At 32.8% G+C, this 27,902-nt stretch overlaps 3 protein-coding genes across 8 annotated transcripts in view; 2 read left to right on the top strand and 1 right to left on the bottom strand.

The window, feature by feature from the left end:
- Positions 1-125: 125 nt before the first annotated feature.
- Positions 126-792, top strand: LOC111512104 (uncharacterized). The gene is made up of 2 exons (XM_023168200.2): positions 126-280; positions 337-792. Exons 1-2 carry the CDS (start codon positions 262-264, stop codon positions 735-737), a joined length of 420 nt encoding a protein of 139 aa, XP_023023968.2. The 5' UTR covers positions 126-261; the 3' UTR covers positions 738-792.
- LOC141479850 (probable methyltransferase-like protein 25) lies at positions 734-2,321 on the top strand. The gene has a single exon (XM_074173053.1). The coding sequence runs from the start codon at positions 740-742 to the stop codon at positions 2,117-2,119; it is 1,380 nt and encodes a 459-aa protein (XP_074029154.1). The 5' UTR covers positions 734-739; the 3' UTR covers positions 2,120-2,321.
- Positions 2,322-10,084: 7,763 nt separating this feature from the next.
- LOC111512105 (hexokinase type 2) overlaps positions 10,085-27,902 on the bottom strand; it is a 152,162-nt gene continuing 134,344 nt past the window's right edge. For 5 of the 6 annotated variants that reach the window (XM_074173049.1, XM_074173047.1, XM_074173050.1 and 2 more), the window contains 7 exons: positions 27,642-27,804; positions 24,564-24,919; positions 21,836-21,935; positions 20,961-21,153; positions 17,718-17,923; positions 17,391-17,617; positions 10,085-10,763 (listed from right to left, as the gene is read on the bottom strand). In XM_074173049.1, the coding sequence (XP_074029150.1) occupies positions 10,662-10,763; positions 17,391-17,617; positions 17,718-17,923; positions 20,961-21,153; positions 21,836-21,935; positions 24,564-24,919; positions 27,642-27,804 (1,347 nt within the window). In that variant the 3' untranslated portion in view covers positions 10,085-10,661. Of the gene's footprint in view, positions 10,764-17,390; positions 17,618-17,717; positions 17,924-20,960; positions 21,154-21,835; positions 21,936-23,507; positions 23,608-24,563; positions 24,920-27,641; positions 27,805-27,902 lie in introns of all 6 variants that reach the window. The other variant, XM_074173048.1, reaches the window with a different exon arrangement.

Below are 27,902 nucleotides of genomic sequence, written 5' to 3'. Positions count from 1 at the left end.
AGAATACTATTGGATGAAATATCGATGTGAGCGAGACCAGTGCATCTACCTGACAACGCCCATAACTTATGCAACAGGTATCTTGTAAAATGGGGAGAGCTGGTATATATCAGTGACTTTACACACCAAGAAACGAAGAGAAGAAGAAGAAAAACGCATTTCATTTCATAACTGGGGCACAGTATTTCTGTATACTGTGACTGGGGCGCTAGATTAGGGTATAATTTATATCAAAACAATATTTACTCCAACTAATTGAAAATGCAGGTAGATAAAAAAGGTAATTTGTGTATTTTTATGCATTTCACATATTAAATTTATCTCCTTGTATTTTAGAAAAAGATATTAATGATGTTTTCAGTGACATATTTTTATCTGAAGAAAATGTGATAGAAGAAGCTTATGAGGAGGGCTTTTCACTAGGACTTGTTCAGGGAAATCCAGAAGGATATCATTTAGGCTATCATAGAGGTGCTGAATTAGGTGCTGAAATAGGTTACTATACTGGAATTACTGAAACATTTTTGACACATTATGAAAACTCCCAGACAAGGCCAGAAAAAATTATTAACTCTTTGAAGTGCTTGAAAAGTTTATTGGATAACTATCCAAGACTAAATGAGGACCACATAGATTTGGGTGAATCTATAAATATCATAAGAGCAAAATTTAAAAAAATTTGTAGTCAACTCAAAGTAAATGTTCATTACTCTGAAAAAGATACTCTATCATTCTGAATATGACCTCGAAGTGTCAGTTTGTTATGGATCAAATAGAATGTTTGATAAGTTATTTGGAGCCTCTATTACCTCTTGCAAATTTTCATATGGTGGATTATTTTTCAAAGGATGGATTCGAAAACTTTTTATCTAATAGTATAAAACAAGAAATAAAGAAAGTTGGTCAGCAAGAAGTGATTTCTAGTATTTTCAAAAATGATTACAAAGAAATGCCCAACTTGTGTGAATATGTGAACAAGTCGAAACAGTTTACACTGAAAAATATTCACTCAGTTTGCTTCACCACAAACAGTTTTCTGAATCATTTAAAAGAGTTAAGCTGTGAGGAATTCCTGAGATTGAGACTCAATATTTTCATGACTTCCAAAAAATCTCATGAAGTTGATATTCTCAGTTGCGTGTCGGCTGCCTTGAAAAGTATTTCTCGGACAAGTCATCTCATTGATATCGGAGATGGGAGAGGTTACTTGAGTTCTATGTTGGCGTTGCACTATAAAATACCAATTCTTGGAGTAGATGCTTCGGTAATCAACACCCACAGTGCAGTCAAGAGAGTAGAAAAGTTATCAAAAATTTGGAACAGTGTAGTGAAAGTTGATAACGAGAAAACGAGAAAAACCACCAAGGATTTGTATAAACAAATAACTAAATATGTAGATGAAGATATTGATTTAGATCAATTGATAACTGATGTCTTCTTAGAAAAACCATGTGGTTTAGGTCTTGTTGGTCTGCATACCTGTGGAGACCTAGCGCCTACTTCCATACGAATATTTTCTGCCAATGAACAAATCAAAACAATATGTAATGTAGGTTGTTGCTACCATTTTATCAGCGAAAGTTTCGAAAATGAAGGAGATGATAATTTATGCTCTACAGGCTTCCCGATGAGTGAATTCCTGAAACAGAAGAAGTTTGTAATTGGAAGATCTGCTAGAATGATAGCTGCACAGTCTGTTGATAGAATTATGGATGGAAAAGATTTACCTAACAGGACTATATTTTACAGGGCTTTATTTGAGGTGCTGCTTGATAGAAAGTGCAGTTTTCTGACAAAAGAAAAGAGACAAGTTGGCCGGTTCCGAAAACAGTGTTCTGATTTTTCAGAATATGTTAATAAAGCAATGAAAAAATTGGATTTGAAAATAGATATAACAGATCTGGAAATCAATAAAGTATATGAAGAACATGAAGCTAAGATCCATGAGCTCAATTTATTTTATCTAATACGAGGAATGCTGTCGCCAGTAATAGAAAGTTTAATTCTACTTGACAGACTTTTGTTTTTGCATGAGCAGGGACATGACAATTCATTTCTGGTTCAACTATTTGATCCTGTGGTTTCACCAAGGTGTTATGGGTTAATTGCTATGAAATAATATTTGGAGATCTGCTAAAACTATTTGCAAGGCTGCTTGGTTGGACTAAAAAAATGGATTTGAATTTCCGTGAAATTTCAATGTTTTGGTAAATGAATTAGATATTTGATAATGTTCAAAAGTGTGAATTATGTAATTTTATAATGTTTAAAAAATATATTTTGGAAATGAGTCCCTTGAAGGGGTCTTGAACACTATTATACATTATTGATATTATTTGATAGAGAAACGAATTGAAGTATGTTGAAATATTTTCAGATATATAAAGTGAAAATTACAAAAACTGTAGCAGTATCAAAAAATGATAATGGCGAAAGTTGTATAAAAGTGTCTGGTTGGAAAAAACATCTTCTATATGGAAGCATTTCAACTTTTATGTCGCCAAAATTCAATTTATTTTCAATATGGTTTTATTTTAAATAGAAGAACAATACTCGTGAACTACCAATCCTGAAGTTGCCTTATCCAAGTTTTACTTAATTGAAAAACGATCTATATTTTTGATAGGTCAACGTTCAATGATGCTTAGCTTCATCTCTCAAAGTTGCATACATGTAGTTCATAATTTGCTCTCGTAAAAAATATGTTATCACAGAAAAACACATTATTGATTGCCACTGAATAAAACTGTATAGCTTCGTTGAAATCTCAAATAATTTTAAAGTCTTTAATGGCTTTCTCTGATTTCGGAAAGCATAGATATCCGAAAATCTGTGTGATCTTTCATAAACACATACTTATTTTATTAATGAGATGTGTTTGTACAAATCGTTATTGAGTTTGACATATTTCAACACCAAAAAAAGTTTATATTTCTTATATAGCAAAACTTCCCTGTCCTTTTTATTGCTCCCACTGCATTTGTTTCTACCTCTCTGACAATGTTGAATTTCGATGACATGAAGATTCATAATTAAGAACCTCATTATAGGTTTCAAAATCAATTGATATAAATTTGAAATATAAGAAATACGATTAATTTACACTTTGGCGTTGATTGAATTAGGTCATTGATACAAGGAAGTATAATCTAGAATTCATTAACATTATCATATAATTCTGTTATCATTTTCAAGTATTTTTTGGGGGCATCGACTGCCTGGTCATTAGCCTCATGTTCTGGATAGGCAATGTTGATAACACCTCGAGCCACCTAGGGAATATTTATTTATTTGCCACTGAGGTACAGTATGTACATATGGTATGTCAATAACTTAAAATTAATATATATATATATATATATATATATATATATATATATATATATATATATATATATATATATATATATAGAACATAATAACAGTGTGATACGAATAAAATAGGTAGGTATTTCATTTATCATATATGTGTATATACATATATGCATATATACACACATACACACATCCACATATATAAACATAGACACATACATACACATATATAGACAAGACACGTATATAAATTCCTTAGTAAAAATATGGAACAGGCGTCGAAGATAACACTAAATAATAGTAAGAGGAAAAAAAAATAAGTAAAATCATTGCTCAACGGAAATCATCTCCCAGGAATTCATTACAACTATAGTAACATTTTTGCAGCAGCAATTGCTTTACTCTACCATGAAACACTTTATCAGAGGTAATTTGTTTGATCTGCTCTGGTAATTTATTATACAGATTTATGGCGTTATACAAAGGGGACTTTTTATATTTCGTTGACTTATGACTTGCTATTTATCACTCTCATCAACCATGTAACGTTGCAGAGTCATCCCATCTTCAATTGGAAAAATTCTGTTTTTTTTTGTCAAGGTTAGGATCGAACTTGCGATCTTTCGATAGTAAAATGGGCGCGCTATCACTGCGCCAATTCACCGCTTATCATTTTTGTTATAACTAATTTAATTTGAGGATTTTCAACCGATAGTGATCTCTTCATTTTGGAATTGCTTGGGAGCGTTGCATAATGGCACATTTGTGTAGTTTCATAAGTCCAAGCCAATGTTATCTATATGTACTTATTCTATTTTTTACTCTATAAGACTAATGGATAATCATTAATCCGTTCCTAATATTTTGACATGAGAAGAATTCACATATAGGTAATCATGATCTTTTTTGTTTAAACTATACATGAGATCGCTTGCAATAGTTAACTGCTAGTTTCTTCAAGTGTTCAACTTCTCTTTTGAAACAGCAAACTTTCAAAGAAAGCAGAGACAAAAAAATACCAATGAAAACTCTTTGGGAAATCCACTCATAGATATTTCAGTTACAAAATCGAAGACAGTATGAAATTACATTTGAACTTTGAATTACATAGATATAATTTTATTTTCTTAATTTTTATAGTGAATATTCATAAGGGAATTTGAAATAGATTATTTCAACACTAAACAACCAATATATTAACAGAAATAGATTCATCATGTTGACAAAATATAAACATTCTCGAAAAGTCTGATGTACACTGAAATTTGAAAAACTGAGTTGTGAATATTGGTAGACTCATCTTCTGGTGAGAATATATTTCAATTTTTATGAAAATAATAGGTGGCAATTTCTAAATAAGCATCACTACATGTTTGAGGAACGTGTATAGACAGTGTGTCCAACTTTGAATGATAGGCCTCATTGTGGATGATTCATTTTGATCCTTTTTCTACTTCAACAAAGAACAAAAATCTTGAAAAATTTAGATTGGTGTGAATACAGTTGAACCTTGAAGTTATGGGCACCTATATTATGATGATAATATACTTTATTGTGCATACAATATAGTATACAATGTCAAACCAAGTAAAAAAAAGTGTAAAATAAGTGATTATATATTTGTTGTGGAAGGAAGAGAAAGTTTAATATCATCGTTTTGGCGAGTATTGCAGAATGATTGATGGAAACCAAACCTGTCTAAATATTTCTTTATAATCAACACCATTTGCAAAATATATAATGATTCTGCAGTTGATATTTTTTGGGATTTATATTCTCATTATATTCAGCTTCACACATATAACTCAAAGTTCTTTTTTGTAATTTGAATATGTTGTTGAATTCATATTTGCTGCAAATACCCCATAATGAAATCCCATAGCTCAAGTCAGTTTCAGATACAGAGTGATACACCATTTTAACTGTAGAATATCCTAATTCTATCGATATCATCTTAACTTTATAGCAACCAGAAGTCAACTTTTTTAAAATGTTGTTGAATGTTCCTTGAATTAGATTTTTTTGTTGATATGGTTTCCTTAAGATTTTGCCTAGGTTTTATTTTTTATACTTTCCGAATTAATTGTCAAATTTTGTGAAGAGAGCTTGAATGTTAATAAATTGGTCTTTTAATATTAAACGAAAGACGATTCGATTCACATCAGCTAAACACTTTTCTCATATCTTCCTCAACACATTTTTTTTAAGTCTTCAATATTGGTACTGTTCCAGACGATAGGTGTGTCATCGGCATATAATGTAATGTATCAATATATGTTAGATGTTAGATCATTCACATAAATTAAGAAAAGAACCCCAGAACCGAGCCCTGTGGAACCCCACACTTGAGTTTTTCATCAGTTCTTACTATTTAACTACGATTCAATCGGTAGGATTCTATCCATTGATAAGAAAGTCCTCCAAATCTATAGTATTCAAGTTTTTACAATATAATAGCAAAGTTTGCTATGTACTCTTGACATATACCTCTCTCGTAAAACTAAAGTGGGATAAGTGTTAAACACTTCTCGTGAGAGTATTTGTAGAAAAAAGTCATGTCCCAACCTTCCTTTGATGTTCCAGACTACCAAGGTTGCTTGTGATGTTTGGGTTTTTAGTCAGGCACGAGCCTCGTTCCTAGATATAATCTACTAGCGACCACCCCGGCTCCGCACAGCTGCAATTCTGATACTAAATATAAATTCGCCCACCGAAAATATAAGAGCATAGAGAAACAGTGATGAAAATATATTGTTCAATGGACGCGCCTTTTTCCCGTGGCTGGCGCCCCACTTATTGCACATCTACAATATAAAACGAACCTACCTACATACAAAATTTCAGCATCCGAAAATGTACCGGTAGAGAGAAACTGATGAAAAGGTAACTTTATTTTATGAACTCCCCTTTTTCCCCCGCGGCTGGCTCCCCAATTAGAATATTCAAAAATCTTTTCTTATTGCACATCTGCAACATAAAACAAACCTACCTGCAGAATTTCAGCCTCCGAAAATATAGTGGTATGGAGAAACTGTAATAAAAAGGTAATTTTCATGTGTAAACGCGATCTTTCATCCCGGTAGGGGTGCCTTAGTTGGAATATTCAAAAATCCTTTCCTATTGCTCATCAACAACATAAAACGAAACTACATATAAAAATTCAGCTTCTGAAAATATAGCGGTACGGAGAAACAGTGATGAAAAAGTAATTTTCATATGTGAACACGCCCCGTTTATCCCCACGGGGGGCGTCCCAGTTGACATATTTGAAAATCCTTTCTTAGTGCGCATCTGAGACCTAAGAAGCACCTACATACCAAATGTCAGCTTCCTAGGACTCAGCAGTATGGAGAAACAGAGATGAATGAGTAAGTGTTAAGTGAGTAACTTTCATAACTAAGTGTAAGTATAGATATCAGCCTCAGGGTGCGATCAAAGGCATACTTCAAATATGTGAGCAATATTCTAAAGTAGATGTAATTCGAACTTTATAAAAACTAAAAGTAGTCGAGGTGTGTAGTTATAGCAGTTTGGAATTTAGCAACTTCAGGAAATGTATAGAGGCACATATTCACCTATACGTGCAATATCAATATTCCAAAGCATGAAGCATAAAAAAATTGCTCTGATGTGAACATTTTACTATTCGAAGTGAAGTTTATGAGAAGCTACCTTTGCTATTTGTAATTGTGTCAAGACATTGCTATCCAATTTGCCTAACAACATTTGATCGGTGCAACTAAAGAAATGTGCATCATCATTATGTTCTGCCACATTTACCTTCTGGGTTTTTGAGCATCACTCCAAACTGAATAAATTTGCTCCGTATCTTTATGAAGATACGAAATTTTTGTGTGACACACTGTTACACATCCATTCTATTCCATTTATTATGGAACATTCTTGACTTACAACATGGTGACGAGCTCTTTCTTTTTTACACGGATATAAGACTTGATTATATTATCGGAAACGCATCTGATTCTGTACTGATTGTTTGGCAAGTCTGTCACAACCGACAATTTAACAATCCATTTCAATGAATCACATTAAATAAAATAAGTTAATTAAAATATGTTTTTCCGTTAACCAGCTGTCGCCCCCCTATGAACGACAATTCTCAGGAGTTGAAACTTGTTCAAGCTAAGGATTAACGAGGTCTTACTTTTAACGTGTGATTCCTAACACGGGTTGGACGATAGAAAGTGAAAATTGATCGTCCGGCCTTGCGGTTCGCACAGCAGTCCATTGACTAAGTGGAACTGACCACCCACGTCAACCCACCAGGCTACCATCCTAACAAGTATTTTGAAATATGCGAATATTCACCCAACTGAATACTGATAGTCAGATTTTATTTATAATAATATTTTCTTCCTTTAATTTGAATTTGTCTCTGTGTTTATGAATTTGTTCTATCGTCTCCTCATATACTCTTGCCGTGAATCATTCATCACTCATGAAATTATGCCGGTGCCTTCTTTGTATGTTTACTCAAGCCTATTAGATATTCACAAAAGGGCCCCCTTGTTTCCCAAGCAATCCAGTTAACACAATCATGATACACGTAACAGCAATTTTATTAGACCACAGCGTTTCAGGCTGATGAAATCACAAAAAATCTCCTATGATTTTAAATTGTGTAATGCACTTCCTGCCGATATTTAAAATATGAATAAGTTTTGTTTTAAAAAAAAACTGTTTTTATTCCACTTCAGAATATTTAGAACATGTGCGTAGACACACTTTTGACGCAAGGAAGATGCTCGCCGAACCTCCACACTTAATTTGTTAATATGTTATAATGTACCCTGTAAACTTATTACAAATTTATACTGTTTATTTTATTTTATAGAAAACTTTGTACCTTGCACCCATTTGATCAAATAAATATATCTATCTAGTACCTTATTCTGAATTTTGTACTTGTGGAAAATAGCATTGAAACAATTATATACGGCTATGAAAATTTACAATTTTCAAGCATATTGAAATTCATGAAAAATGAGAATTAAAACTGTTTTTTTACCATTTGTATTCGTAACTAACTTTACTGCAGTTTTGTCCTACACGGACATTTTCCAAGGGCATTTTGTAACGAATACAATAGACATTTGAAAATATCCTTGTAGGGTGAAACTGCAGTAAAGTTAGTTACGAATACATAGGAAGTTTTGATTCTTATTTTCCATGGTGATCTCATACCACGTAGTAACAGTTACATCCATCAATTCATTTTAAAATTTATTTCAAAATATTTTTTTCTTAATGGATATTCATCTTCGAAACAGTCGTCAGGCTTATTTTGGTTTCTGAAAGATTAATTCTCAGGTTTATACAATTGTTTTGTTTTTTGGGTGAAAAGACTTCCTGCCTTCTTTCTGAATATTCAAAACTTTGAAGTGAATTCATTCCTTCACACTGGAGTACAAAAAGTATCTTACATTTATATAACAGAAATATACAGCTTCAAAGCTATATTGGATTTATTGAAAAATAATTTGTTGTAGAAAATAAAGCAGGCGATAAACATTTCATCATCGAGTATATTATTTTTTTCTGTAGTAGGTTTGGTAGAAAAACTTTGAAGAAAAATAATTCATACTTTGCCAACTCTAAATCTCTGGGGGGGTATCAAAATCATTGGTACGAAACCAGATTAGGACATGGACCAATAAGAAGCACACAGAGTACTGGACAAAAGTACCTGGCAACAAACACAGTAGAGCCTTCATTAGGGAACCGTTCAAGAAAAGAACCGAAGAACTACTTCCATATAGTAGGGATTGACTCAGAATAATTGCAGGGTTACTAACCGGTCATTGTCTGCTTAGAGGGCACCTGAATAAATTGGGGCTGTACAACGGAGACCTCAGCTGCAGATTATGCATTGAAGGGATAGAAACAGCTCTACACATCTTATGCAAATGTGAGGCACTGAATCACAGGAGGCATGCAATATATGGACGTACAAAATTACGCCCAGAAGAATATGATGAACATCCATCTCGGAACCTGTACAAATTAGTACAGGGAACGAGACTGATGGAATGGGTGTCATGAGAAGATGGGAGAATAAACGCAATAAGCCCAAGAGGCTGCAGTGTTTTCTGGAGATTTGGACTAAATGGACAAGTCAGACAGCTCCCAAGGTACAAAAAAAAGCTACTGGAAAGTCCAATCAGTTAGTAACTTGTTTTATTCATAAATTTTGTCCACAAATAGAAAGGAAAAAAATCAATTGAAAAAATCAAATATTGATACTTAGCTTTCTCAAGTGGTTAACGTTTCGGAAAACAATCCTTTTCAGTTTCCAATACCTGAATTCACTATGAATATCTCACCTCAAACAAAGCCTACTATAAATTGATAAAAACTTGTTTTATAGAAAAAAACATATTTAGTTCTCTATAGGACTTCCTCCTTAAATACATTGGTCTACAGATGACCTGTGTTTCAAAAAATTCATGACTTAAATAAGTCATTATGAACTAATTAGAATCTATAGTCCCATTTTAGGTGGGACGGTAGCTGGTTGGGTTGACGAGGGTAGTTTGCTCCACTCAATCGAACGCTGTGTATACCGGTGGTTCTATAGTCCAACCTGTGCTAGGAATCACACGTTAAAAGGTAAGACCTCGTTAGTCCTTAGCTCGCAGGGGTTTCGACTTTTGAGAGTTCGTAGCTGGTTAACGGTAAAACAGATTTGGGAGCAAATCAATTAATTTTCCATTATCATTAGTAAATATTCACAAAATTAAATACACAATAAGTGAGTGACATATATTTCCATATTTTACAATTTCATTTATATTTATTTTAAAATAAATCACCGCCTTTGTATAAAAACAATGACAATTATATAAGTACCTGAACATTTAGTACTTCAGTAATAAAATTAATGTACAAATATGTACAAACAAAATGATCTTGGTAGCAGTCATAGAAATCAAATTTTTATCATTATAACAATTTCACAAGCTACGAAAATGAACTATTGTCCTAGAGTATTGAAGACAACTGATTAAGATCACATTCTACTTACAACAACATAACAAAATAAACTTTCGCTAAATTTCTGCTAAAACAATTTGGTATACAAAGTAACAGCTCAAGTGTTATAAAAATATTCAATATCAAAGATGTAACTTAACAGGAATCAACTGCAACTTTGGAATTATTTTGAGTCATATAGTGATGGTTGAAATAAAATTATTTTAGATGTCTAAATACAGTCTATAAGAACCCAAAACATTGAACTATGAGTAAATAGTATTCAAAGCCAGTAGCTCTTTCAAATAATAATTTAACCTATACAAATTCATTTTGAAATTAAGTAACTGCTGTTATGTTTGAACGGCTTGCTTTTCTTTTTGTAGTCTTGCAGCCACTGCTGCAACCAGAGCAGCTCCTCGACCACTGCCATCTTCGGATAACATCAGATCAAACTGAAATGAAGAAACGCATTGAATTTATAGTCCATCCTATCACAAGAAGAAAATTCAAAAGGGAATATTTTCAGGAGAGAGTTTTTAAGAAAAAGCTTTTTGGCTTTCTACTTCTCTATCGTTATACAAAAGAATCTTCCGGAGTAGGAAGAGATCTTCACACAGATCTGTTGATCATGCACAGGTGTTAATACATATATTCGCAAACTGTCATTGGGACAAGAAATGTTTCTCTTCTGGTGACATAAAGTCGTAATTTTTTAGAGGAAATGAGTTTCGTCTTTTGAAATTATCTAAAAAGGTGCTGATGAGGATGAAGACATGCGAAACTTCAAATTAGACTTAGGGAAAGATTTCGGTGTGAGTAGAATTTTGTTTTATTAGTTGTTTCAGATGAGATTTTTTTCAGCTTATATCTAAAAGAAACTTGTGCATGATCCGCACATCTTATTTAAAAGACTTCATTTAGAAGTTTCTCACATTTTTGTATAATGATGGAGAAGTAGAAAACCAAATATTTTTTTATACAAGAAAGAAAATTTTCCGTATATTTACTGCTGTGAAATCATACGACTTACTAAAAATGTTGAATCTTTGAGAAATTGATCTTCGAAGTGTGAAACATATTAGACGAGATTTTTGTAATATAACAGAGAGCGATTGTCACTTTCAAAGATGTCAATATCATTAATATATTGTTTCAACAACTATAACAATTCTGAATTGATAATCAATACACTCAAAAATTTATATTATCAATACATAGATCACTGATTCAAGGAAAAGGGAGAAATCCATAGAAAAACTGTAATGAAAATTTCACACTAATAGTTCTCGACCAATGAAACTCGTATTTCGTCACGGGTTACCATGGCACTACAAGTATTTATCAGATTTTTTTTCACTATGGGTAACCTTGAGTGAATTAAAGTCGAAAGTTTTAAATACTATCAGAGAATACTATTTTGATACACATCACTTAGCCACTAGGCCTATTTCATTCTCGCCATAAGTTACTCGTTCAATATGTTTTGATTAAGCAGAGAGGGCGAATAACTTTTGGCGGGATTGACCAATCTGGAATAAGAGTAGTGCGAACAAGATACACCTTTTGTAAGAAAATATATGAGCATAGGTTGACAAAATTAGGTAGACAATAAACATTGTCCCATAGTTAATCAGAGATCTAACAGAAATTTCTCTTGGTGGAATAAAGATCAGACACGCATGAAACAATTAGAACAACCTTTGATAATGCAAGAAAATCAGGAGTATGGGATCAATATAAAAGGTCTTCAACTGAAAAAAAAACAAAGTCCTATGAAATCCAAGAGACAGTGCGAGGAGGTCGAATTGATCCAATATACTCAGGTCTAAGAACAAACACCGAGGAGTACACAAAAACAGGAGGATAGACTATAGGAGGGCTTCTCCAGGTGCACTTTCCTGGTTCATCACCTGAAAAGGACGTCCAGAAAGAATAGTTAGCTGGTAGCAAAGAAGATGGTAAATTTAGAGGAAATTAAAGTCTGTGTATAATACTCAGGGAAAGTTTGGCTTTGGGATACATACCAAAAATATGGAAACTGATTAGGTCCACCTTCATTATGAATCCTGGGAAAATGTTTTTTGCAATAAATAAATTAGAAAAACTGCTTGACAAGCATATTAGCGACACAGCATTGGCTACCAGGCCACTTCATCGAGACCAATATCTGATAGACCAGGCATGTCAATAGAGAAGGCTTCATACTGAGATGATGTATTGGCTCTACACGACAGTAGTCAAATCTATGACGATATATGCATATTATATGGACTGGTGGCCAAAGACGAAACAAACCACCGCTATTGACAACTGAGCAGGCTGCAGAGTTATATGTTGGGAATAATGGGAGCAATGAAAACCAGTCCAATAGCTGCATTGAAGACACTCGAATCTTCCTTCTTTACTTTAATAGAGCGAGAATCTTACAATGCACAAGAAAAAAACATTTGAGGCCGCAACGAATTGAGCGGATCAATATATTCACATAAAGACGGCACTTAATCTCAAAAGTGACTTTGAAACTGATCTGGGAATGCCCTTGAGAACTAAAGAAACTAACAGAAGGCAATAGATTGACTATAAACTGACTACCACAATCAACCAAAAAGTTGATGAGTATGCCGACACGGATTCTCAACTCTTATGTATAGGCCCTGAACCAGTTATGGGGGTACCATAATCTTTGGTACATAACCTGATTGGGAAGGAGGTCTATAAGAAACATAAAAACCATTGGGGAAACATACCCGGGAACACAGGGGAAAACCTTTATAAAGGGACCACCTGAGAGAATTGAAGTGTTCTTCAATTCTCCTTCAATCAGCTCAGAACAATTACAGGGCTACTCTTTGGACACTGCCCATCGCCCATTGAGAGGACACCTGAACAAAATAATAGATTACAACGGAGATCTTAGCTGCAGGCAATGCAACAAAGGGAGAGAGACAGCTTGTCACATTTTATGTGAATGTAAGGCACTGGATCATAGGAGACAACAATCCAAATTATATCCAAAAGAATAAAATAATATATGTACAGCAAACTAGTACAGGGAACAAGATTGTTCGAATGGATTGTCATGAAAAAGAAGGGAAAAACCAGTAAGCCTCAGAGACTTGGAAAACAAGTCAGATGGCTTCCAGGTGTTTATAACAAAAACACTACAGTTGGTAAAATAAATAATACAAATAACTTTAGTATAGCTAGTTTTACTTATTCAAATTAGTTAAGATGCTATTTTTGATCAAAATTGGATCCAACGCCTTAAAGTAGATAAATTCAATACTCCTAACAAACTCCTTTTGTAGAGTGTTAATGAACAAAATATGAAGATATTTTCGAAGAAAGAAAATGTATGTTATTCATGTTAAAATATCACTTCTCAAGTAACGTAAGAGTGTACAGGCATTTTTTCATAAAGGTAAAATTGTATATACACTCAGCATATTGGTTGTCCAAAAGCTGCTTGCACTTGAAACTGAAGATTATATAAGATTACAATATTAAATTTTACATCACCGTTAGCTCCATTACCAAAGCATATGTATCGATAGTGAATACAAAATCGGCATTAACTAATGGCTACACAGAAAGATACATATATCTCACAATCAGATACTGCAATAGCTAAGTTTGCTTTTCAAAAACTTGAAACACTATTTCGAACTGTAAAGTTGTACACACCTCAGCCACATTCATAAAACTCCAATAAGATCTCTTGGCCCACATTGCGCTTCTCTCAGTCAGAGGCCCAATGTGGAAAAAAGTGTACATGACTCAAGAACTCTTAGATCATCAATCTTGGAAAGAGATATCCATTCAAGAAGAGAACATGCCAAAACATGTGAAATAGACCTGAAGAGGCTGATGACATCTCTAATTGAGTTTTTCATATTGATGAAGACAGGGAAAATAACATGGAGGAAATTCAAATGACAATATTTATTATTTCTGGCTTCTAGAATGAAATGAGCTCGTTCGAATTAACTGTATTATGGATCAGATTACACAAAAAGTATCTAGGACACAATTTTACTTCGAGAACATAGTGATTTTTGAGATCAGTAGAAAATAAAGTGATTCAGATCCTAATATACATCTTTAGGAACCACAATTTGACCACGATTATTAGACATATTGAAATGTTATAAGAGGGCATTTCCAGTAATTCAGGTAAACCTACTCAAATAAATAGCAAAATATTAAACAGCTCTCATTGAAACTAAATTAAGAGGTTGTGGCTGTGATTCATACTATTATAGGTTACCAGTGCAACTCATATTGGATGCAACTTCTTCTGATGCATGTTTTTATCCCAAGTTTGATGATGTTGCTGTTACTGAAAACTTTATATTCATTCTGAAATCAACAACAAAGTTCATCAATTGTTTGATTACAATTTATACCTCAACTAACATCACCTAAATTAGTTTTGAAATGCTATATACGCTACAAATTGAATGCTGAAATACTATAAATAATTTAAAAAATATATTTTTATTCAAAGGGCATAGTGTTTTTGTACGCGCCTTGTTATAAATAGCAGTTTTGTGATGATGCATGGGGAACATTATGTTGCTGCAAATATATACTGAAGTTATTAGAATCAGTGATTAATTCGTTTATTTTGTACTCCTTCAAAAATCCATTATTTTGACAATATAGAAAAAGTGAAATATGTATACGCTCATTATACTACTGCATTTTCTGTAGCTATTGAACAAAATAACCCTGCTGATCAAACAACTCATCAACCACAAAACATGATAGGTAACAAACTTTTATCTCATATTAATTTTTTCAAAACATATGATATACTAGTTGTTGCCCACGGCTCCACTCGCGTAGAATTTGGTTTGTCACATTAAGTTTCGTGACAGACCATTTCAAACAAATAGTCACACATTTTTTTATCAACCCAAAACTTCAGGTTTTCAACTTCAAAACTGACGAAATTCAATACAATCTTTGAACCACTATTTTCCCCTCTCGGGGAAATTTATTTATGCTGTACAAAGAACCTATCTGCATATTTCAAGATTCTAGGTTCAGTAGCTTCGGCGGTACGTTAATATAAGAACGGGCAGCAGCTGGTGATTTATATTTTTACATTGAAAATACAGTAACTAAACAAATATGCCAACTACATAAGTAATGAATGGCTTCGACAATCGAATTCTGTTACCCATAAAGAAATTCGCAAAACTATCACAACCGTCAATAACGACTGCCCTCACGCGTCTGCCCGCGTTCGGGTGGCGTTATCGGCGATGGCGCTTCATTGCTTAGACCGCCCCTTTACCCTCGCGCATCGTCCCCCGTCGCCTTACAGTAGACGCGACACGTAATGGCTTACTACGTTGTGTAATTCTGGTTATAATGTAAGCCTATATGTTATTCTGCTGTATAAGCTGTATTTTTGTAAACTTTCATCTAAATCCGTTCAGTTGATTAGGCGTGAAAGAGCCACAAACATACATACATCCATCCTCACAAATTTTCACATTTATATTAGTATAGATAGATTAAGTAAAGAGTTGTTGAAGTACTGGCAGTATAAAAGTACAATTATTTAGGTGTTATTAATATGCATCTATTATATAACCTCCATACTAGTTGAAACGTCACCCAACGGAGAAGTCATTTGGTATTGAAACTGTAAAAAATCGTGAAACACGTCAGCTCGTAAAAATCAACCTGCTCTCCATAACAACCCACATGCCAAAAATTTTAAATGGGAATACAGTTGAATGAAGCCTTATTTAAAATGTGTTTCAATTTTGTATCCAACCCTGTAACATTTTTGACATTGCAACGATGAGCAGTATCAGAAAAAAAATTTTGGTTTCATTTAATTTCAAATTAAAACGTGAAGTTAAATTAAAAAAGTTATTTTATCAAATATTAGACCACCATTAACTGGCATACAATGATATAAATGAGCTTCTGTTTCCTCCCTTACATCCGAAAAATCAGGTGTTAGTAGCCAGAACACCTGGTAGTTTCTGTGAATTATTTACAGCAGATCTTCTGTACTTTTAATTTCAACCATCCACATAGAAAAAAGTTCAGTGGAGTCGAATCAAGGGATCTTAGTGACCATTCTGTAGAATCTCTACTTCTAATCCATTGTTCTGGAAAGTTATTATCAAGGAACTGTCACATTGGTGCTAAGCAATGAGGCGGAACCCCTCGTGTAGAAAAACTACCCAATTTGGCAATCGAAGATCTAACAGGAAAGTGTTGGTAAGATCAAACTGTTTGATCTTCTTCTTGAAGATGATCACTTGGTGATCGAAACACGTGTCAAGGTGTTAAAGTAACGGTTTGGTGCTGGGAAAAAACTCCAGTAATATACAATATGGTTACCAAAAATTCCTGCTCAAGCGTTCAGTTTTTGGGGATATTTGGTGTGAATTTAGCATCCATAATGGGTTTTGAATTACTCTAGTATCGTAAATTTTGACGATTTAGAAGTATATAAGCATTTTTTATAAAACAGAAGATGATAAAAGAAATGAAACAGGAAAAAAATAAAAACTCCAGTAATAACAAGGTGATTAAATTTAGGACCATAACTGTGATGAAGTTTTCCACTGTGATTCTTATTTCAATTATTTTGATTAGTATCAATCAATAGTGATCAGATTGAACATTTCAAATAATGTGTTCAGGTTGACCTTCTAGTTTGGAATTGCATAAAAACTTGCAAGAGATTTTTTTCTGGCATTTCTTATCGATGTAATATAAAAAATTTAACAAAATTAGATATAGAATTAAAGTGTCACTCAACTATTATTTTCATTTGAAATTTTTGACATGATTGTTGTTGTGGGGAATAGGTGGCTGACAAAGGTTTATAGTGTCAATATCAACTGACTCATTCAGTGTGGCTCGTTTTAACTGGAATGCACTTTATACACAAAATAAAAAATCCCTAGAGATTTAAAATTGAGTGATCTTTGACATTTCAATTGTTTACATCCACAATCGTCTCAACTTGGAAAATATAGATGAATAGGTTGAAACCTTTAGCAATCAACTATAAATTTGTTATTGAAGTAAATTGAATAACTTACCTCAATACTGGGATCCGCCAATTCCTTGATTTTTTCCATCATTAAATTGTGGAAATGTGGGTGAAACCTGTAAACTGATCCGTCGATTCCAATTGTGACTTTCTTTTCACCCATTTTGTTGAGGAGAGTGGCTAAACCTGCTGACACTAGATGTGCAGATCTTCTCGAAACGCATTCACAAATATACCTTACGTTGATGTAATCTTGTTCCGAGGCATGTTTTAGTCCTTGAAAAAATGTTTTTAATTAATGACGGTATTTACTGTGTTTCCTGTCAATTCAAATGAATAAATAATATTTTATTTGGTTTGCTAAGTATTGGTTTACCTAATTCTTCACATATATCCCTGAGGTTGTTGAATACACCTGGAGGATCACTTTCAATTTCTGATACATATTTTGTATAGAACCTCCCTCTTTCGAATAACATGTCGGATCCTTTTCCTCCAAATAAAAGTCCATCTTTCGTGAATCTCTCAAGAGCCAACCTTACTATTTCGCCCATGTACATTCCAGATATCATTTTTTCTTGCCTGTAATAAAAAAGAGATATTACTACAATATTATATTATTACAAATATACCTAATAAAGGGTCATAATCGGGAGAAAATACTTTGCTGATCAGAAAAAAAACACCTAAAGAGGATCTCCATATTGAGAATAACATTAAAAAACTCACATGAATTATACATGATAATAATGCACTATACATAATACAATACACCCTTATAATAGGAAGGCCTTAGTCAGTAAATTTAATGAAAAATCACTAAACTAGCTCTGGAGATAGTAAATTCAACTTTTCTCAGTGATATTAGCAATAAGAGATGTAAAATTATGAAGTTTATTCAAAATATTTCAATGGGAAGCCATTGGTCAGTAGAATAATATAAAAAAATTTACAAGAGGAAACTACTCCGATAGGAGGGTAGATAACATTTATGTATGCTAGCATTCGGAATGTCATATTTGGACGAGCCTTTTCTATAAATTGTTATAGTTTGAACTTGAAGATGCTCTCAGGTCTAAGCACCGTGAGAAGTCAGGTAACTTGTTTCGCCAACTCTAGATGAAACTTTATAAGACATAACAATTCTGGATGCTGGTAAATGTAATTTTTTCTGGGACGAGTACTCTTTTTATGATGGTTTGTAATGAAAAAGTTTCTGTTTGAAAAGACACAGATTTCTTAAATATGTATGCCTGTTAATGTAAAAATATTGAGTTTTTTTCGATAATGTCTGATTTTTATTGAACTAAAAAAACTTCCCAAGCAAATACAGAATCTCCACACAGGCAAATTCCATACTTCAGCCTGCTTTTGAGCTGGGTAAAGAGAAGATTCAATAATTGATTCTGGCACTTTTGAGACTCCTAACCATATACAACAAGGTTGCCATCTTAGAAATGAGGTGACTACAATGTTCTTTTTCCAGTTCAATTTGCGTCCATATGCATGTCCAGAAATTTACATGACTCACAGTATGAATGAATCTTGCCATTCTCGATGAAATCTTCACATATCAGTTCTACTGGAATTGTATTAAAAAAAAGTTGGTGGAACCGGGAGATCTGTTTTGTTAACGTATCTTCACATCGTTTTTTTGAGGTATAATTATTTTTATGGAATATTAATAGTGATGTGCCATCAGCACAGGTTAATCATGAGACATAATCTTGTAGACAAAGCTTGGGTAGTACATACTTAAAAAAATGTAATACATACCAGCTGAAATAAAAATATAAATGGTGCATGGGTACAAACTATGTTAAAATGGAGGATATAAAAGATATGTATATATAAAAGAGTAAAAGTCAAGTTAGAGTAGGCATAAAAAGTAACAACTTAAGAGCTCCTTAATAAATAAAGATAAAAAATATGCGTAAGTCAGTTAAAAGCTATCGTTAAAATATTCATCCAAAGTATAATAGGGTCTATCAGATAGAAATTGTTTGACTAACTTTCTGAAGTCATTTATATCATGGAAGTCATTTATATTGGCAGATATGTCCATAGGCAAATGATTGTACATTTTTCCACCGTTGTAAAATATGGAGTCTCTGATAATGTTTTTAGTTGGCACAGTGAGTTTCAGAGTGTGTCTGCAGTTTCGGGTGTTATAATGGGAAGAGGATGCAGCAAAATTCAATATATGCTTATTTATTAAATACACAGATTCCAGTATAAATAATGCAGTTACCGTTAGAATATTATGTTTTTTGAAGAAGGTTCTACAGGAGTCTCTTGGTTTAAGGTTTCCTATATACCTTATCATCCTTTTCTGTAAAATTAGAAGACTTTTGAATGAAATTGGACTGCATGCTCCCCAAAACGGTATTCCGTAGGGTAAGTGAGAATCTATGAGTGCAGTGCTGAACCCCAATTCTTTATAAATCACTCTAACCGCATAACAGCCAGAGGAGACTTTTCTAGTAAGTTGGTTAACATGATCCACAAATTTAAAATTCTGGTCAATGAAGACTCTTAGAAATTTTGTGTTATTTTTAGATTCCAGTGATCTGTCTTCAAAAAAAGTTCGTTGATTGAACATCTAAATGATAATAAATTTGTTTTATTTAAGATAAAAGATAAAATGTTTGAATCACACCGATCTTTAACTTTTTCCAAGTCGGCAGAGATTATTTTGTGCAACTCATAAGTGTTTTTATTATTCCAAAGTATGGTAGTGTCATCTGCAAATAAGGTGAACTTCCCAGATATATTAGCTTGGTGAGGTCATTAATATATAATAAGAAAAGAATGGGACCTAACACAGAACCTTGTGGAACTCCAGAATTGATTTCCCCTGTTTTATTAAAGTTGAGTTGTTTTGACCATTTGCGTCCGTCCCATTAAGTAGGAATCGAACCATTTGTGAGTTACTCCTCTGCATCCATAACGTTGGAGCTTTCTCAACAGTATTTTGTGATCAACGCAGTCATATGCCTTTGACAGGTCACAATACTGCGGCAGTCTTTTCACCGACATCTATCTCAGAATAAACTTTATTCAGAAATGAGAAAATAGCATCGTGCGTATTTTTATTATTCTGGAAGCCGAATCGATTTTCACTGATGATGTTATGCTTATTTATGAATATTTATGAATTCTATTCCAGGAATAACTTTTGTTACTGATGACATACAAAATTAACAGGATCTAATATTGAGCCCTTGGGGCTCTAGATAAAACTACTTTCGAAATGTTGAACAATCACATGATATTTTGCTATAATGAAGGTTTCAATTCATCATCAACAAACGCCTCTAACACCACAACTGTACAACTTGGACATTAGCGGTTGTGATCAACACAGTCGAAAGCAATAGAAATTTGGTGGAGTTTTAATGAATTTTAGTTTTTTCACTAAACATTTGAATTTTGACTTTTAGAGTGTCTATATTGACAGTACATATTCAGTAAAGATATACAAATTTAATGATATCCACCTTTTAGTATTTTGTAATAAATATATGTAATAACTGATGGAAGTTGGTATAAAAATAAAAACTTGCTAAAATGATAGGTGTCAGATTCAGTTTCTTTTTAAGATATAATAATTACTCACTTTTGTTTTGAAGGGTTTACAGAATTTCTATCAATATCCTCGTCATATTCAGTCCGAACAAAATCTAAAGCTCCGTCATCTCCGAAAGCACCCCATTCTAGGTTAATTAGAACATTTCCAGATCCCATATCCACATCGTTCCAAGTTTCGGCATTTTCTTGTTTTTCAACATAACATGCATTGCTTCCAGTGCCTATATATAATAAATAACCAAGTTAACACTATTACAGGCAATCAAAAGTTTCGAAACATTCAGTTAAATTTCTCGGAATGTTGAATAAGAATGTATATCTCCTATTTTAGTAGGTTAGAATAGTAAAAAAACATTGAAAAGTTTTATTCAGTTTTGAAAAAAATAAGATTTACATTCATCTAGTGATTTCAAATGTGTATCAGTTTTAACCATTTTGTAAATTATATACTTAAAAGTAATAAGTCATCCATTCACATCTAAGAAACATTTTTATTACTTTTGAACCCATATTTTTTCAATGTTTTTTTTAATTCTACATAGTGTGGTTAGAATTGAGGATCGTTTTAAGTTTCTATAAGAGGGTGTTGACTGCATACAAAGTATGATATGTTCATATCACATAACTTCATGCAACATGCGAAGCATCATGCTATAAAATGAATACAATGGTTCGCCATGAATAAATTTGGTTATATATTTGATGACTGATGGTATTAAAATACATATGATCAATCGAATTTTAGTGAAGTAATGGGTGTAAAAGTAGGAACATGATCAACCAACATGAATTAAAAGAAAAAATATGATTCAATTTCGTGGCAAAATGTTGATTGGCAGTTCAAAATTAACACAAAACATTTAACCTTCTAATGTTTATAGGGTTAAAAAAAACTGCACATACCAACTATGAGCCCAATCCTTGTATTGTGATTTTTCCAAGCACATGACATTAGCGTTCCGGTAGTGTCATTTAAAATAGCACAAATTTCAATTTGTATATCCTATAAATAAAGAGAAAAGAGCATGCATAAATAACTTATATTGACGGAGAAGCAGTAGTTTTATAGCAGCTAACTGTCGGGTAAATATCAAAATATAAAAAAAATAGAAACATTTAATAAAGTTAGGCTCAGGGAAATATTAAAATTCATGCTAAAAACTGAATTCTAACTTTCAGTGTTTTTCATATATAAACGTGTCTCTGATTACGATTGTGATATACATTTTGGAAAGATAAATATTTAACTTTCTACTACTCCATCGTGATATAAAAAAAAGGTGTGAATCTTCCAAAGAAAGGAAGGAATAAGCTATTAATTTCAAAAGTGAAATTTTTTACCTTTCATTTAGTATAATAGTGTGTGGGAATTCTGTGAATGATGTCTGATAAAATTCCTTAACGAATGTTTGGAATACAAACTGAGTAGAGAAATGTGTTTTTTTGTATAATTCAGTGTTCATATGAAAGTATTTGTTTCAAAAGAATTTTTCTTTTGTGTAATTCAATGTTTCATGAAAGTAGCTGTTTTAGGAGGGCTTTTTCTTCCAGTTCGTGTCTGAAAGTTACTTCTTTGCATGATCTACACATCAATGTATAGAGTTAATTCTTTTGAAATTGATTGCTTCCTTCCTTCCTTTAGAATATTCCCACATTTTTTGTATCAAGATGGAGTAGTAGAAAGCCAAAAACTTCATTTCCGAAAAATTATTCACTACTAAAAATATAACCCTTTCAATTTAAAACCAAATGCACCAGAAAAATAAATTGGCATTTTTCTCATTAGAATTCACAGAGGACCCACACTATTCAAAAACTTCATTGGAAACTATTGTATCTGAAGTATCTTTTACAAAATAATGACAGTATAGGTATTGGAAGAAATATTGATTCGTTTTCAATAATCGACAATTAAACTACAATCCAAAAAATAATCCAGAAATTATACATTCCATTAATTCATATTCTATAGTATCATCATATCATATGAAGTAGCTATAGAACAATTCCATAATAGTAGGCACTGAATTCTCAGAAATATTATTGCATTAAAACGAAAATATTGTTGTCAAAGTTGTGATTCTATATATTTCATCATCATTTTCTTCATCAGTTTAGTATAATTTCCGTACGCCACTGCAAAAGACAGATTTAGTGTCTGAGAATTTAGTGCCTACTATTTTGGAATTATAATATGCAAGAAAAATGACTAACACGTCTACGAATTCTTTTTTTCAGCTGAATATTTTGAACACTTTCCATTTGTCTTAAAATATATCGTGAAATTGATAAGTTGACAATAACCTCGAAATCTGTTGGGAAGAGTGTATATTTTTTCAAATATCATATTTTTCACTTGCAAAGTATTTTTAACTCATACAATACACCTTCATCTATTCAATGGCTAACCTTCAAAAAAAAAAGGAAAGATAATAACATAACATTAATCTTTGGGTAAATTCAGCATGAATAAACCCCCCATTCCAAAAGTGCACTATAAGGTATGTTTATCAAATATCACCATTCATGCAAATTTTATGTTAGTTAAGGCTTTATTTCATTGCTGGAAACTCACCAACAATTGCGCCAATTCGGCATTGGCGGTTCAACCAAGCACATGACATTAAGGTACCGGTTGAATCATTTAGTATAGCCATGACTGATATTGAGAAATCCTGAAATGTAATTCTTTTAATGAATTTTTTAAATTAAATTCATGGGCATATGCAATTCAGTAACTTTTTCCATGACTCGTTTCTTGTAGGGTAAATAGCCAAATTGTTTAATAACTTACAGCTTCGAACACCAGATTCATGACTCACTACCTTGAGGCCAATCACAAATGAGAAAATTCATTGTCTTTCAATTATTTTCAATCGCGAGTGAGCCTTTGAACGTTCCTACTTCAAAATATGTTCTCTAACATCAAGCTTTAATCATTGAACTTACTTTATGAATTGTATAGTTTCTAAACAAGAATAAAAACATAGACTTGGAAAGTGAAAATGAGTGTAGCCCACTAGAAATTTGTAATGTGGTGAAAAAATTGGTATTTTTCAAAAGTTCGTCACTCAATAACTGATTCAAGATATTTTTCACAAATAAATCTCATTTTAAAATATTCCTGTCATAAGTCCTAGAAAAAGTATAGTATTCTACTCAGGAAAGTAATTTCCCCATTTCTCAATCGTTGAATACTATACTACCTATTTTCCAATATAGTTCATCATACTTCAAATATACTACTCTACTTGAAACTCAAAATCAGTTTTACTTTTAAAAATACCGAGTAAATATTTCTTTTCTGAAGTCAAATGATTCAAAACTTTGGGTATCCGCATTAATTAAAAAATCATTGTGCAAAATATTGGCCTTTTTTTAAATTCATGTTTATTTCAACTCATTACCCATCAAAATCACCTTTGTTTATGTATGTACCTTCATATGCATAGAATCCTTGAATAAAATTTAAATGATTTACATTCACATATTTGAGCAGTGTGAACAGAGATAGCATAATATCTGGAACTACTTGTGAGTTTTACCTACACGTATGTATTTTGATATAAGATGATTTTGCGATTCAAAAACATTAAGGAAAACAGATAATATAAAACTGAAAGAAACTCACCCCTCTCCTATCAATAGCTTCGTTGAGCATCTGTACCACATCGTTACCCACGACGTTAGAACAATTGAAGCCTTTCGTCCATCTCTCTAGGTAACCAACAGTCAAACCTGTCTGGGAAAGTGGAAAACTAAAGGTGAAGCCCAACGGCAGTTTTTGGTCGGCGACACGTTCTTCTTTCACAAATATCGCCAGACACTCGGCAATGTGATCGAACAATTGCTCCCCTGAACCGAGCATGATGTGTTGGGGAATTGCGAAAATTTTAGACTTCATTTCGAAATGTTCGTGGCTAAGTTCGATAAGGAGGACTCGGAAATTGGTTCCACCGAGGTCGAGAGCCAAGAATTTACCGGTTTCTGAAAAAATAAATACTTATAGAAGAAATTTGACCAGCAAGAAAGCGTTTCAATTATTAATTTTTCCATTTTTTATTGTTGTAATGAGGACAACGGGCAACATTTTGGACTTTCACGGATTAGGAGCAAAATAATTTCAACTTTAGCACTCAATTGCCTATATTCATATTGCAGTTGGATTAAGTAGGAACATAAATTAAATGAAACTTATAGAAAATAGGAAAATTTTGATAGTTCTGTAAAGAGGTGTTATTACCATGCATGAAATAACCATCAGGCGATTCATGAAATTACATAATATGAAGAATGAAAGTAAACCATTCCAAATTAAATAAACCAATTGAAAAATAATTGTGAATCATGACTTATAATTTTTGTTTTGCTATTACTACCAAAATAATATTAAAAATCAAAAATTTCCTTTTTTTTAGAGCATTTATTTGGTATGTTATGGAAAGTCAAAAATGTGTGTGTGTGTGTGTGTGTCATTTTTGGCTGTCATTAATAACAATTAGCCATACCTAATTTTATTTGGGATGGTGTTAAAATATCGAAATTTTGACTTAGCTTCAAGTCTTTTACAATCCGTTATCTCAGATTCTAATTCATCCAGAAAGTGCAATTAGTGTCATTTTCTTCAGCTTCAGCAATTTGATATACAATATGACAGTATTGAAAAATAAATTCTTTTTTTTGGAAATAAAAAAAAATTAAACTTAGGTGAAAGAATTCATGGAAATTCGTTACGAAAGTTTAGAAATTATACTATAAACACACATAGAGAAGAAAAAACGATTCAAAATAGGAAGACTTTGAATAGTAACTTTGAGAAAGAAATGCAGAACTGTAGTTCTTACGTTTGTCGGATAAACTAGGATAATCAGACTGTGCTACTACAAAGGCCAAAGTGATCTAGTGGAGTAGTTGAATTAGTTCAGTCTTAACGGGAGTATGGCATTAAGCGTCATTATCTTTCATAAATGAGATATATCGATATCAGTGTTATCGAACATGAATTTTCAATATTCTAGTATGGTTTTCCATGAAATACAGCTCTCAATGTATGACAGGTTCATAATTTCCCCAATTTACCAGACTGACAAGATAGCTTTTTGAATTTGTTGCACTCCCAGGTCAGTTTTTTCTGTGTTTCTACAGTCAACATTTGAAAATGATTCCTTGTATTCGAGTGGTATCTCTCTCAAGTAAAGCTTATAATTTTTACCACATATTACTTGTTTTAATATAGATGTAAGCTAACCGAAATGCTCGTTGTAGTCAGGTGTTTGATGGCCAATTCAAGCATTCGGTCATGGGTTCAAATGCGGCTACTGGCAACCAAGAATTATCTCTGGGTTTGAATGCCAATTTATTCCGTGTATCCCTTTTTTCTAGTCTCCTTCTAAGACAAGTGTGTGATAGGAATTGCACTGATACCAATTCTTCTGAACGGTGGTTAAGTCTAGCGGCTTCCCGAATTAGAAATCGCTAGTTGAAAGTTGAGATCTCGTTAATTCTCAGCTCGTACAAGTTTCCATTTTTGAAGATTGCAGTTCGTAAAGGGACGACAGCTGGTTGAAGAAAATCCCATTCTACATCAATTTTTTTAATGTAATCTGTGGTGAAGCAGGCATCATTACCTAATAAATCTTCTCCACACCGGGGGTGAGTGCTGAAAATCATATACCCCGAGAATAGCAGCATTCTGCATTTTCGAGCCAATATTTCTGCAGTCATACTAACCATTCTATCAGTAGTGATGTTGGAGACACCATCGTATCAAACCATAAAACACACCCAATTCTACGTCAAAAGTCAATATGAACTGAGCAAGGCAAATGACAGCTTTTTGCAAACGACGAGGTCTTCAAAAATTAATAAAAAAGACCCCATATAGCTGCAGGAGTGGTACCTGCAACCTTGATAAAAGCCTTCTGCTGTACTTTTCGTAGTCACCGACCATGCAGAAACGGCTGAAGCGTGATGGATTCAAAGGCTTCATACAGAATCATTCTTGAAATGTAAACTCCAAACTCATGATTTAGGTTGCCAAATCATGTATTGTATATAAATATATTATTGTATAAATATATTATTGATTTTATTACAATTCCATAAAAGTAGGCACTGAATTTTCAGAAATATTATTGCATTAAAACGAAAACATTGTTGTCAAGGTTATGATTCTATATATTTTATCATCATTTTTCCTCAAATGTTTAGTATAATTTCTGTACGCCACCGCAAGAGACAAATTAAGGCAAAAACTTCAGTCATTTCTGAGAGTTCAGTGACTATACTATATTGGAAGTATAGTATAGTGTTACATTGCATATAAAAATTCACATTGAACTTTTCTTCTACAAACTTTATGACTATCATTAGAAAGTAAATTTTGTAAGCTTCCAGATGTGGTATTTTCATCAAAATTCAAAGCCGTACTACCCATATCTACCCATCATAAAACTGATCCAATAATGAAAAAGACTACGACGATAAAATTAACGTCTTTTGTGGTCTCTTCACAACAGTAGAATCAGGAATTATCTAATTATTCCAAGAATTCTCGTAGAATTTCCAAGTTGACCTCAATATTTAATTTCAGTGATACACTCATATCGTAAGAACTATCATGTATTGCAAACTTATCAATGTTATAACAATATTTTGTGAGGAAATATTTCAAGAAAGTATTAATTCCTAATGAAATTATGAAACTCACCTGTGCCATTAGGTAAATCTTGAACATAGGTGGGGAAACATTTGACGATTGAAGTAGGATGAGTATCTTTTCTCAACCCTCTGTGAACATTATTCAAAAACACTTCCATGATTTTGCGTAGCTTATCGTTGTCCAAAACAAGTTCGCGGCACCTCTCCCGTATCTGAAAATTGAAGTTATGAGAATAGAAGATTTGTTAACAGTTTCACTGGTGCTTATACCTATGCTTATATTTTTAATCATTGAATAATAGTAAGTAAT

This window comes from Leptinotarsa decemlineata, unplaced genomic scaffold, assembly GCF_025532065.1.
Source record: "Leptinotarsa decemlineata unplaced genomic scaffold, Ldec_3_MD MMD2_tig00000199_RagTag_RagTag, whole genome shotgun sequence".
In the NCBI taxonomy this organism is placed as follows: Eukaryota; Metazoa; Arthropoda; class Insecta; order Coleoptera; family Chrysomelidae; genus Leptinotarsa; species Leptinotarsa decemlineata.
The sequence above is the reverse complement of the archived record's forward strand: the minus strand, read 5'-3'. Positions and strand labels throughout refer to the sequence as shown.